The 16971-nt window shown below is 37.2% G+C and overlaps 1 protein-coding gene across 3 annotated transcripts; it reads right to left on the reverse strand.

Annotated features, from left to right (window-relative positions):
- Window positions 1-178: 178 nt before the first annotated feature.
- Ino80 (chromatin-remodeling ATPase INO80) lies at window positions 179-16670 on the reverse strand. Of its 3 annotated transcripts, none has more exons than XM_083041680.1 (27): window positions 16491-16670; window positions 15043-15205; window positions 14856-14935; window positions 14569-14780; window positions 14323-14493; window positions 13940-14236; window positions 13691-13849; window positions 13440-13603; window positions 13077-13293; window positions 12900-12987; window positions 12489-12780; window positions 12214-12416; window positions 11984-12124; window positions 11798-11913; window positions 11295-11587; window positions 10929-11208; window positions 10689-10841; window positions 10363-10606; window positions 10087-10214; window positions 9910-10004; window positions 9021-9093; window positions 8423-8581; window positions 8237-8339; window positions 7561-7676; window positions 6989-7177; window positions 6344-6710; window positions 179-1587 (listed from the first exon to the last, which is right to left on the reverse strand). In XM_083041680.1, the coding sequence occupies exons 2-27, from the start codon at window positions 15174-15176 to the stop codon at window positions 1124-1126; spliced, it is 4938 nt and encodes a 1645-aa protein (XP_082897806.1). In that variant the 5' UTR covers window positions 15177-15205; window positions 16491-16670; the 3' UTR covers window positions 179-1123. The 3 variants fall into 3 exon arrangements, with proteins under 3 accessions (XP_082897806.1, XP_082897805.1, XP_082897807.1); XM_083041679.1 differs by lacking the exon at window positions 16491-16670 and adding an exon at window positions 15793-16004; XM_083041681.1 differs by lacking the exon at window positions 16491-16670 and adding an exon at window positions 15583-15728.
- Window positions 16671-16971: the final 301 nt, after the last annotated feature.

Here is a 16971-nt window from a genome sequence, read left to right on the forward strand (position 1 = left end):
TTTATTCAAATATTTAAAAAGAAATATTTGAAATATCACTTTCTATTGAATTTTTGAGAAACAATAGATTTAAAAAAAAAATCAGTTGGAACACTCGTCTATTTAAAAAAATGTAGGAAGGAGGGAGGGTATTGTGTGAAATTCGTAATAAGATTAGCGATTCTCACGTTCGTGAAGATTGAATTTTTTGTCTGTGTTTATTGCTAATATAAATACTATTCTTTTACAAATTGAATTGGCCTAATGACGTCTCGTAACATACATAAAAAATATCGGCTAGCCGAGTCTAGTGACGGAATAATGCTATCTTTAATGACAATGTACAATGACGCCGAGAGAGCGATCGACTCGGAGAGAGAGAGGGATGATCCCTCCTCTTTTTTCGTCAACGAAATCCCGCCGATGGGGATCCGATCTGTCGATGATCGTCGTCGAATTTCGGCGTCGCCATGCGCACGCGACGACGCGTCGTATGTCGATTATCTAAATTAATTGTAGCATACTTAAAAAGTAAAATCAAATTCTCTACACATGTACCACGCAGGTGGAATCGAATCGATATAACGGAACCCGCCCTCTTCACTCTCGCGGCAAATGGTTAAGCGTTCGACGAGAATTCAAATCCGAAAAAAAGAAAAAAAAACAAAAGGCAAGCATCGAATTAAGTACCCAGTTATGTCGATGTTGTATTTTCTAACGTTAAACGTGTAATAAATACAATTAACGAATCCTACTATATTGTCAAGGCTGCTTCCTTTCGTGTTTTAATTGCAACTTACGAGGAGCGAGAGAGATGAGCGAGAAAGATGAGCGGGAGTCTAACGTTTTAGCGATATTGCACGCTTTTGAGTCACGCATACGGAAACATCACTGACCGAGAGTATACTCACGATACATAATAAATATACGCAATTATTTTAATCGATTCTGAAGGTGCTTGAAAAGTGCTGGGACACATCGATATAGCGCGCGTAAAAACTCGAGCAATTCGGAAACGCGCGGACCTATTAATATATCGCGTTCCTCGATCAATTCGAAAGGAATAATTAATTCGTCAACGACGCGAAATCGAGGGAGTCCGTTGCGTTCGAGAGCAACTTAAGGATCGGAAAACATTGCGAAACTACGACGATCCCGCGCGCGGTTGTTGCTGCGTATAAAATCCGAAGGGTCGCGATTCCGTCAAGGACGACGACGATAGCAGCGGCGTCGAATTCGCGGCCGCGATGGCCACCGAGGACGACGCCAACGACGACGACGACGATGACGACGACGACGACGGGCCGGTCGTTGAGACACGGGAACGCTGCTGCGACGACGCCTTCTGCTGATGCTGCCCGATCGTCTGGTGGGATCTGATGGGTACTGGCAGTGGTCGCTGGATCTTCTTGCCGTGATGCTGACCGGGAGCGCGATAACCCTGATGTCCAGGTCCGCTCGGTCGCAGCCGAGGTCTGCCGGGACCTCGACGAATCCCCGCGACACCTCCGCGTCCGGAAAGCGGTATCAGAGTTCCCACCGGACCCAATGGACCTACCGTGCTGGGACCGTCTCCGTCGGCAGGATCGGAAGTCGCGTGGACAGTCCCTAGGACATAAAAAAGTACACCGCTTCGTTCTAGGAGATTCTGTTTCGGAAATTTCGCCGCCTTAAGTACGATGACGATCGCTTCGCTTTGTGAATCCAAATCCAATCGATGACGTTTAATGTTTAATATTTTATGAGATGTAGGTAGGTATATGTAGATGCGGAAAGATGAAAAGCTTGTGCAATTTTCCCAGAGAGATTTCTTTCAAGAGCAGTCCAGAATCCAATTCGTCGATTTACAAATTGTACGTCGCGTGTATATTGTACTGATATTATTTTTATAATAATTCTTCGACATAGCGAAAATGCTGCATAGTGAAGGCTTTGGATTCCATTCTTCTTCTTTTTGTGAGACGATCGAAGATCTGGAGAAGGAGCGTTTGAAGGAGATTTTTCTATGAAGCATAGGATGCGTGGATGTGCGTGAAAATCAGTGTTCCTCTACTTCAGACGTGGATATCTCGTATTTTGCCTTTATCTCGCCGGCTAGTCGGCATTCCGTGGCACGTACCCGATCGCTCAAGGAGCGCTCCTCTTCAGACACTAGGGTCTAAGAGGACACTTAAGGAAATGGGCGACAGAATAGAAAACGCGAAAATGCGCGTCTGTCGCTCACAAAGACGGCGTCCGCACTCTTAAAATGATAATTCGCTCTGGAAATTCCAGAGCGCGTGAAACATATCGGCGGATCAGGAGAAGAGAAAATCTAAGTGCTCCGAAGCACTCGAATCTACGATGATCTCCGTCGCGTATAAAATATCAAGATGAAATACATATCTTTGTTCGTAAAAATATTTTCAACATCGAATCGTATTTCATAAAATTATGAAACAAAATAATTGATAGTGATATTCTTATAATTATCGAATATGGTTGTCTTCGTCAAAAATCTGACAAATAATAGCGTGAACAATTGTAACGAAGACGAGGATCCAACTGATATTGATGTAGATGAATAAAATTAACTGTTATGATTTTTATTTTTGTAAGCGATGAAAATTATCATATTTTATTTTATCGTCCAAATAATTCAATAGAAATGTTTCCGGGAATTAATTTATGATTCGTATTATATAATCATATTGAAAGCGTTTTAATGAATAAATGCGATGAGAGACTCACGGGGGGAAGAGAGGAGGAAAGATGGAACCTGCTTGCGAGAGCAAAGATAAAACTTTCGAGACAATTGGAAAAGGGAGGATCCGCGGAATGTCGACGGTCCAGCTCGCTATATCCTTGCCTCATCCTACCCTGCTGTATTATCCTATCATATCTCATCCGTGTGTTGCGAGCCGAACCATCTACGCCGCCATATATTATGTCCCCTATCTGGTCCTGTTCGACCTAGTCTAAAACACTTACTTAGATACCGAGAAAGCTTGAGATCTAAAATCGAGATAATTGCATTACCTAACAGGCTCTTCACAAACCATTTTCCCGCCCATTAAATCTAATTGGGTAAGTCTATTAATTCTAGGCTTTTTGACTTACAGTAGGATACGATACAATATATCGCACTATTTTGCTTTAAGAAACGAAATTATCCTGATAGAGATCGATTCTTTACACGTCTCTTTGATATTTCAGAAGATGAAGCAGCTGTAAAATCATATGGCAAAACCGATCATTATCTATCTTTATGTTAATACTTCTTCACTTTTACATATCAGTTTTAACATATCCGAATAATTTTTTTATTTTCTTTCTCATTTGACTATATATTTTATCGATGCTTTTCGTTGTGAATATTCATTATGGATAAATAATAAAAATTCAATTGAATAAAATTAACTTTCTTGGAGATATTGATCAATTGTAACATTTAATAAAATTTCTTTAAATAATTTATTTATTCCCAAATAAATAAAAAGAAAAATAAGTTTAAAAAAAAATAATGAAAAACTGATTTTAAAAAAAATATTGTTAAAGTTTTGACTCTCAATTCTTATATATTATTTAACATTTTTTAAAGCACGTGAACATATCTATATAAAAACTATTTTATATAGCTAAAATGTTTATAAATAAATTATCTACTATTTTCTTAAAAAATTGAAAAAATTATGTTAATCATTTTCAAATACATCTTCTTTTTCAAAATAAAAAGAAACGTCAAATTATAAATTCTGACGTAAGAATAATTTTATATTGGAAGTAAATATATAGATTTCAATCTTAATTCAAAATGCAACGATTTTTCTCGTATATCAATATAAATAATTTCGATTGTGAGCAATAGAATGGAGAAAATACGGCATATATACATATATACATCATCCAGAAATGCTTTCTTTATGACGAAAATATGAGAATATGATATTCGAGAAGATGCGCGGAGTCGACGGGGACGAGATGACACAGTAAGGTACGGTAAGGTACGGTAAGGTACGGCACGAATCGACAACCCCTTATACAGGGGTACCGCGTAATTCCCCTCTATCCCTCTACAAGCCCTATTCTCTTTTTTTTTTATTCGACTTCGTGAAATGCCGAGGGAAATTAGATGTCGGGATTATGCAACTGAAACATGTTACGATCTTGGATTCTTAAGTAGATACTGTTGAATCGAACGGTATAAAATTATTTAATAGCAACTATTTTGACAGATATTACTCAGCTGTTCGTGCCTGAATGTAAATACATTAACACAAATGCAAGTTTATCGTATTAATGAAAGATATTTGGAAGAACATTAAATTACTAGTTAAGTTCACACAAATTGTGTCTAGTGAAAGCTCGTGGATCTTAAATCGAATGCGATATTAATAAAGTTTCGAGATATATATCCGACATATATATTATTTTTTCTTAAAAGAGAGTGGTTAAATTCCAATTTATTAAATTGACTGCATTTTATTTTATTAAACTGCGATGCGTCCTCATTAACCCATCACCGTCATCCATTTATCGGTCAAAATAAACGGGATACAACTAATCAGCGGGAATAACGCTGAATATGTACCGGTGAGAGTCGGGAACATTGACAGCTGGATGAAGCGCGCGTCGCATCCCGATAAAGAGATAACTAATGGAGAGGAGAGACGAGGCAGAAGTATAATACAGAGAAGATGCGCAAAAAAGCCGGTGACGAAGAAGAGGACGAAGGAAAAGACAGAAAGAGAGAGATAGAGAAAAAAATAAGAAAAAAAAAGAGAAAAAAAGAGAGAGAGAGAGAGAGAGAGAGAAAGAGGTAGACACGAGTTCCAAAAACCTAAGAAGAGCATCGATCGCAGCTGTCGCCTTCGCTCCGCACCTGCTATTGTCCGCCTCGTCTTCCAGTCGACGACAAGTGAGAGAGCGAGACCGACCCCTTTTTCCTTCACGTGCGTACACGCAGCACGAGGATGGAATGTGTTAAGCGTACTCGCGCGAGCGCTCCACGTTCACGTGGCGTTGCGTGAGGTCGCCTTATCGGACACCGTACCTCTTTCTCTCTCCCTAATTAACGCGATAATAACATACTCATGGATGTTTGCTAAAGGAATCCCCGGGTATTCTGCAGCCTTCGCGATGAAAATTATTTCACTCGACATTTATTTCATCTATTTAAAATTAATTAGAATCATCTTTTTTTATATTTATTTGCGAGATCTTTATCCCGTTTAAATTCGTTTAGGACTTATCGATGACTCTTTCTCTCTGGTAGCATACTTTCCCCATAGAACGCAACGCACTTGTCCCAAAAACACAATGCCGTCTGTGCTACGGCGACAAATGTTTCCAGCCCGCCCCCATACGAATTCGTCGTTCGCCAAACGGGTCGTCGAGAGAAATGAGTCACGAGAAATTTCACGGGGGTGGAACGTCTCTAAGGGTGCCCCCGTGGAGGAGCGCCAACTGTTACCCCCTCGTGGACATGTGCACATGTGCTCGCGAGGGAATTTTCGACGCAGGCCGACGATGATGGGGTCGCGAATGGACCCACGGGTTCCTCTCGCGAACCGCAAAGTCCCCTGAGAACCCGGGCAAGTGCCCGGGCGAAGGACGACACCGAGGGTGCAAGAGGGTGCGAGGGGAAGGAAGGAGGAAAAGAGAGACCCCCGAAAGTGTCAGCGGGGATTAACGGTATATCGATTGGCGGGGTCGCGTCCCGGGAAGAAGTCATTCTTCTCGCGGCAAATAAGCTTCGAAAATTTGCGACGCGTTTTCCATCACCCTCGCTTTTATTCAACGTCATCAGATGGGAATTAGACGGCGAACATTACGGTGATATTAATTATGAAATTATATGATATTCGGTTTCCTTTGCCCGAACATTTCCGCCCGAGTCTGTATAATCGGCTTTGATTATAAAGCTACTTGCATAAGTTGCATAACTCGCACAAGCGAGCGCATTATAACGGTTCCGAGAGCAAATCACAATTGTTAAATATTTATACAAATTATACCATCATAGATAACTAAAACGCAAATGCGGAAAGTATTATCAGTGCAATGCAGAATATCTGCTTGTAGCACATATATCGGAATAATGCATAAAATTAATACAATATTGAAAATGCACAGAATATTCCATAAATCTCTCAGCCCAATCAATGGGATAAAATTACTCCGTTCGACGAAGTATCTCGACAAATCTCGCCTTCGATCATTTAAGCGGTATATATAAATCTCGAATGAGACAGAGATAGATCGATCATTCGATCATTAAAAAATAGATATATATCGCATTGAAATTAATCTTTCCGCCGTATTTCGGCGAATGCCATTTTCTATACTATACAAACAAAGCGCGATTAACTCAAAGGGTACTCACCGTGCTGCAACGTCTGCTCGTTCGATGATCCACCCCCATCGATCGGCGATATGATCGAGAGCGATTCGCTGGTCGCCGCATTAGGGCCCTTCGACGACGGATGCATCAGAAGCATTCCTCTTCCCTTACCGCCGATCGGTCCGCCCCTGCGTGAACCTCGCGGTCGGCCGCGTTTGCTCGCGCCGCGTACGGATTGTCGCATACGCGCGCTAGCGCTCACGCCGAAGGCGAAGTGATGTCCGAGTCGAGCGACCTTGGACGAAGATTCTCCGAAACTGCTTCGGGAATGTCCATGAGAGTGGTCGCCGCCGAAAACCGCCACCGGGCCGTCCACGTCAACCACGAGTCCTTCATTACTCGTTTCATCCTAAAAAGAAATCGTATCAAAATCAGTTATCAAAGATCCGTATCGCTATTATTATATAGATAACGACAAAGGAGCAAAGGAGGCAAAGGAGAACGTAATCAAAATGTATTTGCGCTCGGAATTGAGTGTTTTAATAATTTTATTTTCAGAAGGAATTTTCATTATAAACTAAATATAATATAAAAAAATATTAAATGATAGATAAATGATAAATCATGAGGACACTAATAACGGATCTTAACAAATTTTTAATGTTATAATTTTGTATCGATACGTACTTCTGACTTGGCCGGGCTTGTCGGCGTGCTGTAATTATCTACATTTTCTAATTGCTGTTGATGGTGATTGTTCTGATGCTGCAACTGAATCGAATTGGCGCCCGGTTTAGGCTCATTAAGATTAACTTGAACGGTATCGTTGTTTTTGTCGCTATTAGCATCTGCATGACACGGTTTCTTCGCATCGTTCTGAAAAAAGAAGAGATTGCAAATGTGAAAAGTACAATCGTGACGAATGAAAGATTCTCGGATTAATGAAATTAAGTGCGAAATCTAATTAACAAATTCGTTCTGCATTGTGGGTTAAATATTTCCAGACAATTCATCGAGCAACTACGCGAATGAATTAAATATTAATATACGAAGGTATATCCCCCAAAGACAACTTTAGCAGTGCAAACCGATAGTCTCGAGTATCGAGGACCCGAGAAGTAGAAGCGATAAAAATAGGCGGCAGAAAAAAAACGATGTGGTCAGAGAGACGAAAAAGCGACGAAGGAAAAAAAAAGAGGGAAAAAAAAGAATCTTTGCGACGCGACTGATAGAATGGTGCGTAAGGGCGCCGGGCTCACCTTGACCGGAAGCGCGGTTAACTTCCTCTTCCGGTCCCTCTCCTTGTGCTGTAGGTTCGACTCGAGGCAAACCTCTTCTACTCGCTGCTGCTTTCTCTCCTCGCTTCGTTGGCTGTCTGAAATATACACGGACATGTACTATATAAGCCGAGGATGCGGCGGCACAAGTTCGTTACTCCGTTTCTTATTATTATTCCTTATTAGGCCATTAGCATAACCTAATGAGCATAATGTAATCGCGGCCACCTCGGCCGTCCCCTTCCCTCTTCCTTGTTTGACTCGTTTTCGACGAGTTTGTATATACACGCGCGTCCTGCCGTGCGATAGAACGGTCGATAGAAGCGGTGGCTCGAATAAAAACTCGACTATCTAACGATAGCCTATCTTTTAATCACGCATCGTGGCGAGTTTTAATTTTAATGAGATATTTTTTTATTAATTTAGAGGGAAGACGTTCGCTTCTACTTACTGTTCAGTACCGATTGTTCAGCGAAAATTAATTAAAAATCTAGTCACGAAGTTTCTTGGAGATAAGATTATAGCTCATTTTTTTGATAAAAATTCTGAAGATAATTAATGACACATGTATAGTCTTCAATTTCACATCTAATAACCAACCATATAAAAATATTCCCATTACCAGATAAAAATATATTAGAATTGCTAATATACTTACATCTCGCTTCGATTTCCTCGTCGTCCAGTAGCAGCGACACGACTTCCTTGGGTTTCAGAGTATCGGGTTTAAAGTTTCCGCCGCTTATGACCATACGTTGTATCTGCAACAAATCAAACTCTTATTCGAGCGCATTGTTTATTTAATTAAAGATATAATCCTGTAAAACAGTTTATGAAAACAAACCTCGCTTTTCTCGCGCGCTCTCTGCAAAATTCGTTCCTCGATAGTTCCTTTACATATTAATCGGTAGACCGTGACTTGCTTGGTCTGCCCCAGTCTGTGGGCGCGATCCATAGCCTGTTGGTCTACAGTGGGATTCCAATCACTATCATAAAATATCACCTGTAAATAGATATTATTAATTGTACAGTTTTACAAAGAATTTATGTAATTATTGATACAATTATATACTTTTTACGCGTAAAAGTAAATTTATATGCTCCTTTCTGTCAACATTATTACAAACTTATTTCTCTCATATAAATAATTTCCATTTAATTATAATTCATAATTTAAAAAGAATTATATATAACTATATAATTTTCATTTATGTGTCACTTAAATAAATCTTTTCAGCTTCGAATCAATTAATGATTAAATTTGTAAGAAGATATTTATTATTTATTTACTTATGTGGTCGGATTTAATTTCGTAAACGACGTGTGTGTATTTTATATTTTATATTCCGTATATAAAGAATAGAAACCGAAAGTCGGGATGACGAATAAGTGAATATATGTATATAAGATGGTGTAAAACAAGAATACATAGAATTACTGACCGTGTCTGCTGCGGTGAGGTTGATTCCCAGACCGCCAGCTCTAGTGCTGAGCAGAAAGACGAATATGTCCGCCCTGAAAACAATCCCACAGATTCTCAACTACCGTTTCGTGAAAAAACAATACGATATTATGATCATTTTGTATGTAAATTAATTCGTGGTGCCGGGGTACGTTTGTGAAGGATTCTCAGCTAACGAAATAAATCCTCCGCGGCAGAGGCACGTCTATCCGATCATGTTTGAGATTTCAAATGATTTAAGAAGGCATTCTCTTTTTTTTGCTCTCTCTTCCCCTTACAATCTTATAAAAAATTAAACTACGACGCGAAATTATGGATAATTATCGAATGATAAATTACACAAAAATAAAAAGATCGCTCGCGATATTCGAATAGCGACGTAAGAATATAATTATTTAAGATTCAAATGACTTGAGTATAGAAATTCAGTAGATTGTGTAATGGTCTGCCTAGTAAATAACCCACCGTTAGAACTGCAGGTTCGTGACTGTCGTGCATTCAAAAACCTGCAGCTGTCTGCAGGATGGGACGATTCGGCAATTAATTCGCGTGTTAGTTATGCGCGGCTGAGCCACGCAGGACATGCGATCTCGGGATCGCGCTTTAAGTATGCAACCGGAGACTGTTCGCGGTTGATAGATATTCTAATCAGCGCGGTACAGTTCGGATTATTATTATTATGAATAACGTATTTTCTCATTAAAAGCGAGCAACTGACGCCGAGATCTCGAATAATTAAACGTTCTCACAATCCGCATTTATACAATTGGGCTATTTACGCTCTTTATCAAATTGTTGAGTAATATTATATTGCTAAAGAAATGCACAAAATAGTTGCAAATGTACGGGGGGAAAAAAAAAACAATTACCTCTTTTGAAAATCTGCTACCATGTCCCGTCGATCCGAGATCTTCGAGGAGCCATCTAATCTCATGAACGTGTGTTTTCTGTGATACATGTATTCCTATGAAAAATGAATTTCTCGTTATAAAATGATTATTTGAATGCGGGAGGCAAATAGATATACGACAGATAGATATATGTACCTCAAGCAAGTCAATCATCTTCGTCATTTGAGAGTATATCAGTACTCTATGACCTTGTACCTTCAAACGCCGTAAAAGACTATCCAATACTGAAAGCTTGCCGGCATCTGTCACTAATGTCTGCTTATCTGAAATAATTTAATTTAAATATAATGATCCATTTTTTATTTCAATAAGAATTGTAATGTAATTATATTAAAATAAAACATTTTTTTTTATAATTCTCATATCACTTTATATCACGTTTGATTAATTGATATGTATTGTTAAATATACCTGGCACAATAATATGTGACCATCCATTAAGAGGAGCGCATGCAGATAATCCACCTTGCGGTTGATAGCAAAACGTTGCCATTGTTTGACCGGCACGAATGCACGACTTCTCTTCAGAAAGTGCTCGTTCATAGCCGAGCCAAAGTAATCTTTGACCGAATGAACCACCGCATTCCTCGTGTCTCTTCCAGGCGCATGCTGCGGAACTATTGCTTACGTATAATTTTCGCGGACTAGCTTGAACCTGCAATTAAATTAAAAATTAGATTGCGATTCCTCGTTTCTCTTTATCTTTATCTCATGTATGCAATAACAATTATATTAACCTTGGGATTATTATCGCAAACAAAGGCAGGAATCGTTGTCTGTTGACAATATCGCATTATAGGTTGCCGTGGGTGATGAGGATGTTCGGGTAACAGAGATAATTTCGAATCTTCCGTTTGTTCCGTTTTACCAGTGGGAAGTATCCTTTGTAACTGAAATATTAAGACACGCTGCATCACATATTCTGCAAACTTTTAGAGATTACATGTATATATTATGTAATGTAAAATATAAATTACCTTTGGTAGTTGATTGGCTTTCTTACTGCTACGTAGTATTCTGTGAGCAACCGTTTCCGGCATCGAATGTATCGTATGAGTGGTATGTGTGTAGAAAGCCTCGCCCTCAATTATTTTTCTTGTGAAAAATATATCTTGCAACGTCGCCGACAAGGAGTCAATTTTTCTAGGCAAATAAAACATTTGATTTGCGGGTATTCTCGATCTGTGATCGATGCACCAATCTTCCCAATATTGGACCATTTTCAATCTTCGCTCCATGAACGTTACAAGACATAATCTGCACGAAAACATTTATAAAAAAAATATTGTAGTTAACGCAATATATGAGTTATTCTTTTTTTTTAACACTCGCTATTTACATACCTAAATAAGGTACCAGCGATAAACATTTTGTTTATTTCCATTGGAGATAAATTGATAAATCTGCTAAATGAAAATGCATTTTCGAACAAATTTTCGTTGCAATGAAGAGCATGGTGAATATATTCCGTAGCAAATATAAACAATTTGTTATACAACAAATGATCTTTGGATGGCAATGCTAGATGCAAAAGTCCTTCGATATACTGCAAGACAGGCATATTATAAAATTCTGTATTCATAAAAAGCGGCGATCTAGCGTCCCTACGTTCAAAGAGTTCTGGATGATTACAGACCTATAATTAATATAATTAATATAATTAATACAATTCACTTTTAAAAATTATAGATGTAGATTATTTTTAAGGATTGTTTTAAGATATATAAGTTATCATAATTATATTAATAAATTATAATTAAATTAAATGTTAAAAAACTATATATAAATCAGACATAATGTTAAATTGATAAAGATATGTATACATATTGAAGAAAGAATACAGTACCTTGCGGAACTGCATGACTAGATTCATCAGATTGGAAGTAAAGTTTTTATCATTAGAAGCAGTGTCACCTACTGTATAATGCAGTAAATCCTCTATCCGAATCTTTTTCTTCAATGCTACATAAATAAAATACGAATGTACCAAATATCATAAATACGTAAATTGAAGAAAATGAAATCGAGATACCTGAATAAAGCAGTTTTTGACGAGTTGTAAGTGGACAATATACCATTACTTCAATCTTATCGGATAACTCATTCTCCACATCCTTTTTTATTCTTCGTAACATGAATGGTTTCAAGATCATATGAAGCCTCGATAAGTGTTCTAACATGAAATTTATAATATAAACATTTTATAATGCATAACATATACAATCTAAAATTTGATGCTGTGTTTTGTGCAAAATTACTCACTTTCGTCTATTCCTGTTTTATTCTCCGCATGACTTTCAATATCTTTGGAGAACCACTCGTTAAATTCATCGTGTGAATCAAACAATGTAGGCATGATAAAGTGTAATAATGCCCATAATTCTGCCATGCTGTTTTGTATAGGAGTACCACTGAGCAATAATCTATTACGACAACTGAATCCCAACAACAACTTCCATCTCATGCTGTGGAAATAATTATAATTAGCTATCAAATGCAAGTGCTGTACAATAATGAAAGAACGTAAAATAATATACCTGCTTGTGCTTTTAATAGCTTGCGCTTCATCCAAAATCATGTATTGCCATTTTATTCTATTGAAATATTTATAATCCGTGATCACTAATTGATAACTTGTTATTACTACATGGAAAGAAGCTTCTTTCGTATGCAAGTCTTTAGTATCCCAAAACTGTCTCAGTATTTTGCGTTCCTGAGGATTACCCCAGTACGGAACTACCTTGAACACCGGCACAAATCTTGCCATTTCCTGTTGCCAATTATGTAACGTTGAAGCTGGCGATATAATTAAAAATGGTCCCCAAACGGCTAAAATTAATCAATTAAATATACTTATTTAATTTATTTCTCATAAAAATTTCAACAAATACAATGCATTTGGATTGGAAGTAAACTGTGTAATAGTCAAAATACTTGTAAATACTTACAATATTTCTCGGCAACATGACACAAAAACGCTATGGATTGTACAGTTTTTCCCAAACCCATCTCATCAGCTAGTATACCGCTAATACCCTGAAAATCATTGATAAAGAGATTTTAGATGTTCATTCTTATGTAACAAAAATATTGTAATTTTAATAACATTGTATATAATTACAAACCTGATCGTACAAATTTGCCAACCAATTCATTCCTTTTAATTGATAACCCTTCAGACTTCCCTTGAAAATTGAAGGTTGAGGGTGCTCCAGGTTTTCAGGTGTATCGCTGAGACGCAATTCTTGAGATGCAGCAGCTGTATCAAACTGCTTGGTTCTCGCCCTTTCATTATTAAATGCCTCAGTAGCATTTCTCTTTGCCTTTTGCTTCACGACTTCACTGTACATTCAATAAACATGTATTTTATTTTTGAATCTTTAAAGTATAAATCGAAATAATTGAGACTGAATCTTTCTTAATTAGACTCACAATAAAATGATTAAGTTTTGGGGGATGTATGTAAATAAAATTATACATTTAAATACCTGTCATAATCGTCGATACCGATAAGTCTGGGATTCTTTTCTTCATCTAATTGACCCAAGATTCTTAATTGTTCCTCTGTTTTATTTATTTTTCGCGACATGAAATGAGCGTACAATTCTGTTTGAGTAATAAGGAAATTTAATTTTCTTTGTTGACGCTTTGCCTGAAACAAAAACAATGATACATGAGAAAAACATATAAATAAAAACAACAAAAATATATCTCGATGTATAATCTAATATTTCCTTACTTCGATAAGTTCTACATCCATTTTACGTTGCTCTTCAGCTTCCTTCTCTAATCTTCTCCTCGTTTCTCGTTCGACTCGATCATAACGTTTCCAATAAGATTGCATTTCTCTTGTTAATCGTTTTGCTCTCCAAACAGTTTCTTTCATATTTTTCTGCGACTGAATCACATAGGAATAAAGATAAGTAATATTTATGATGTACAATTCAACTTAAGTGCACAAGAAATCTAGACATCAACTTATACTCACTTGCATGGCTTTCTGCCTCCAATATTTCATACAATGCTGCGCTACTTTTTTACAACTTATTAGCATTTCCTTATGATTATTGGTTTTGGCCCTTTGTACTTTTCCTAATTCCTTCTTAGACATCATGACCCATATCTTTCTTCTTCTCATTGTCATTACCTCTACACTTTTAGTGTTATGTTTCTTTCTTCCTCTACCACGAGGTTGATGACGCATTATAGCTTCTAATTCAGATTCATCTAATTCTTCGTCCCTAGGAATTGATTTATCCCATTCTCCTTCTGGGAAATTTCCTTTCTAAAAACATAAAATTTTTATTTAAAAAAAAAACACATTTAAGCAAAATGTAAGCAAATGAGAGCAATATAAAACTCAATACATACACGGTATTCTTCAGATTGATGACGATTGACCTTTTCTTTCTTCATTCTCATGATTTTTTTGTCTGGTTTTTTTTCTTTTTTCTTTTTATTTCCTACAATCAACTTTTGATGTTCTAAAAATCTATCGAAATTCGACAATAAGCCTGCACTGTAGTATTGATATTGTATATTCTGAAAACAACATTATTTCATGACATTCTGAATTATTATAATGTTTAATAATGTTTAATTATCTATTAAACTTACTTCTGGTTTCTGATAAAAACGGCCTTGATATTTTTTTCGTAATATATGAAATTTTAACATCTCTTGAAAATCATCTTCTGTGATTTGGCTATCTGTGTCAGAGCCTGACGCAGAACTATCGGATGAATCACTTAACAAAATATCTTGTAACCAACATCGTTCTTCTCCCACACTAGACATGTTGTACAATCTCAGCTTATTAATCCTTGTTTCTGTAAAAACAATATTATGAGAAAGCTGATACTAAACTAGTTTGGATAGAACTAAAATTAATAATATATATCTACCTTCTTTTTGAGTGAGTACATTATCTAGATAAGCATCTGATCCATTAGAAGATTCTGATGAAACAGACTTGTCATCTTCACTGAAAAATAAACAGAAACACAATATACATATTTTTTGTCTAGCATTAATTTATGATATGTTGACTTATAAACTAGATTAGTATTAATATTTAGTAGGTATTATTACCTAACTTGTTCTTGAAAGAGATCGTTAATTTGTCTTAAGAAAGGCTGCAAACTGAGGCTGCGTTCTAATCTTTGCAGATGCAAAGGTGCGGCCATTTCAGCTTCCAGCTTCATTGTGTATGCTCTATCAGACATTACCTATCTGTGCAAAACCTAACGATTATCTGTAACAATTGGACAAAGAATAAAATATAATTAGATTTTTAAATTTAAAAATATCCATTTTATATATCATTTAATATGTATAACCATCGATAGAAATCGATACAAGTCTGCAATGTGTAAAGAGAAATTTTTTGGCAACGCTTGATCCAATTAATAATATATATATATATATATGGTAAGGTATTAAATATATATAGTAACAAATGGCAGAGTAACATAAGTTAGCAAAGCAACGTAACGTAAAAGGAAAATCACCAAACAGTTCATTGTAGGCTATGCAAATAAATGAGAAAAATGCATATTACACGAGGAGAAATCATCGCGTGATCTACTAGGAAAAATACAATGTATTCTCCGCGTTTTTTCAATAACAAACCGCAGGGGAACGCGGTTCACTGGGGGCTGCTATTGTACTCGGAGATTTTTCGTATTCCTAGAAACGGCCGATGCATATCGCGGGTGTGAAAGCCCGAGTCGTGCGAGTTCGTGCGCGGCTAATTTTATTATATAAGAATGACACGTCGTATCGTGGTCCGACGCGGTTATAATTCGGCTAAATTATTTTCGCTAACAGTTTTGCCTTCACCTTGTGTTTTGGTTATATACGCGCGGCCCCCGCGCTTATTTCGCACGCGAAGCAGAGTCGGTTACTGGAATGCGATTTCCTCTGTTCACAGCGAAATTAGATATATCAGTCGGAGGGGAATACATGGTAGAAGGAAGCCTAGAGAACGCAGACATTTGGCGTGCTATTAAAGCAGGGCAGGGATAGGGCATTATGTTCGCCACCATTTTTGTTTTCAGTAGGTGGCGCTGGATGTGCCTAAACGCTCAGCCTCCGATGATCTTCGTTTCTGGATACTTTTCAATATCCATCATCTAAAATATTCTAAAATATATAATTTCGAATTGCACAGTATATCCCTTTTTCTCCATCTTTCTTTCTCTTTCTCTCTCGCCCCCCCCCCCTCTCTCTCTCTCTCTCTCACTCTCACATTCTCTCAATCTATTTTCTAGTAAATATATGCTCGAAATTAAATTTCTCTCCAATATAGTCGAGCAAATATAATTTTCAATATTTTCGTGTTATGTGCTAAAAATACACAATTTTGTGAAATTATATTAAAAAGCTTTGAAAAAACTTTGAAAGGGAATTGCGATAATATAACGGTTTGGGGAATTTTATTCCATATACGATTGATATATAATACTGATTAATTTTAGCTAACGTATTAATATAATACAGTAAACGCGTACTGAAACATAATAATTTCTAATACTCACTCTTGAGATTTATGATTCTCCAGAATTGATAGCTCATGATACGAAGTGATTTTCACGGAACTGATCTTCTCACTCTCGAGCTCGAGACGCTACGATTCCGGACGAGTCCAAATTTAAATGGCGCTACTACGGAGCTCGTACTTCCGCTCCTGCGCGTTGCGCGCGTCTAGCCACGGACCCCTACCGGAAGTATCAGTAATTAATCACTGATGCATCCACTTATCGATAAACTTTATTCCAATCTTTTCTTCTTATTACGGAAAAAGCTCGTCGAAACTCGTCAAATTTATCGAATCGAATTATCGCGATGTAAAACGATCGAATTATAGAGGGAATTCTGGGCGAATTGATAAAGAGGGAGAGGGGGTACCGTTGGAGATATCGAGTCGCTATTATTTTATAGAGAAATGTATTTCTCGCTTTCGTTATGTATATATCGCATTTTCAATTCTGTAAAGAATCTTTCTCCATACATTAATTA

This window comes from Prenolepis imparis, unplaced genomic scaffold, assembly GCF_030444845.1.
Source record: "Prenolepis imparis isolate NDT839.2.m4 unplaced genomic scaffold, iyPreImpa1.0 SCAF_7, whole genome shotgun sequence".
NCBI classification, from domain to species: Eukaryota; Metazoa; Arthropoda; class Insecta; order Hymenoptera; family Formicidae; genus Prenolepis; species Prenolepis imparis.

Coding starts and splice junctions, on each gene's coding strand:
- Ino80 (XM_083041680.1), bottom strand. CDS start 15,176: ATGTCTGATAGAGCATACACAATGAAGCTGGAAGCTGAAATGGCCGCA. Junction 10,005..10,086: donor AGATGATTGACTTGCTTGAG/GTACATATATCT, acceptor CATTTTTCATAG/GAATACATGTATCACAGAAA. Junction 7,178..7,560: donor TAACCGCGCTTCCGGTCAAG/GTGAGCCCGGCG, acceptor TTCTTTTTTCAG/AACGATGCGAAGAAACCGTG.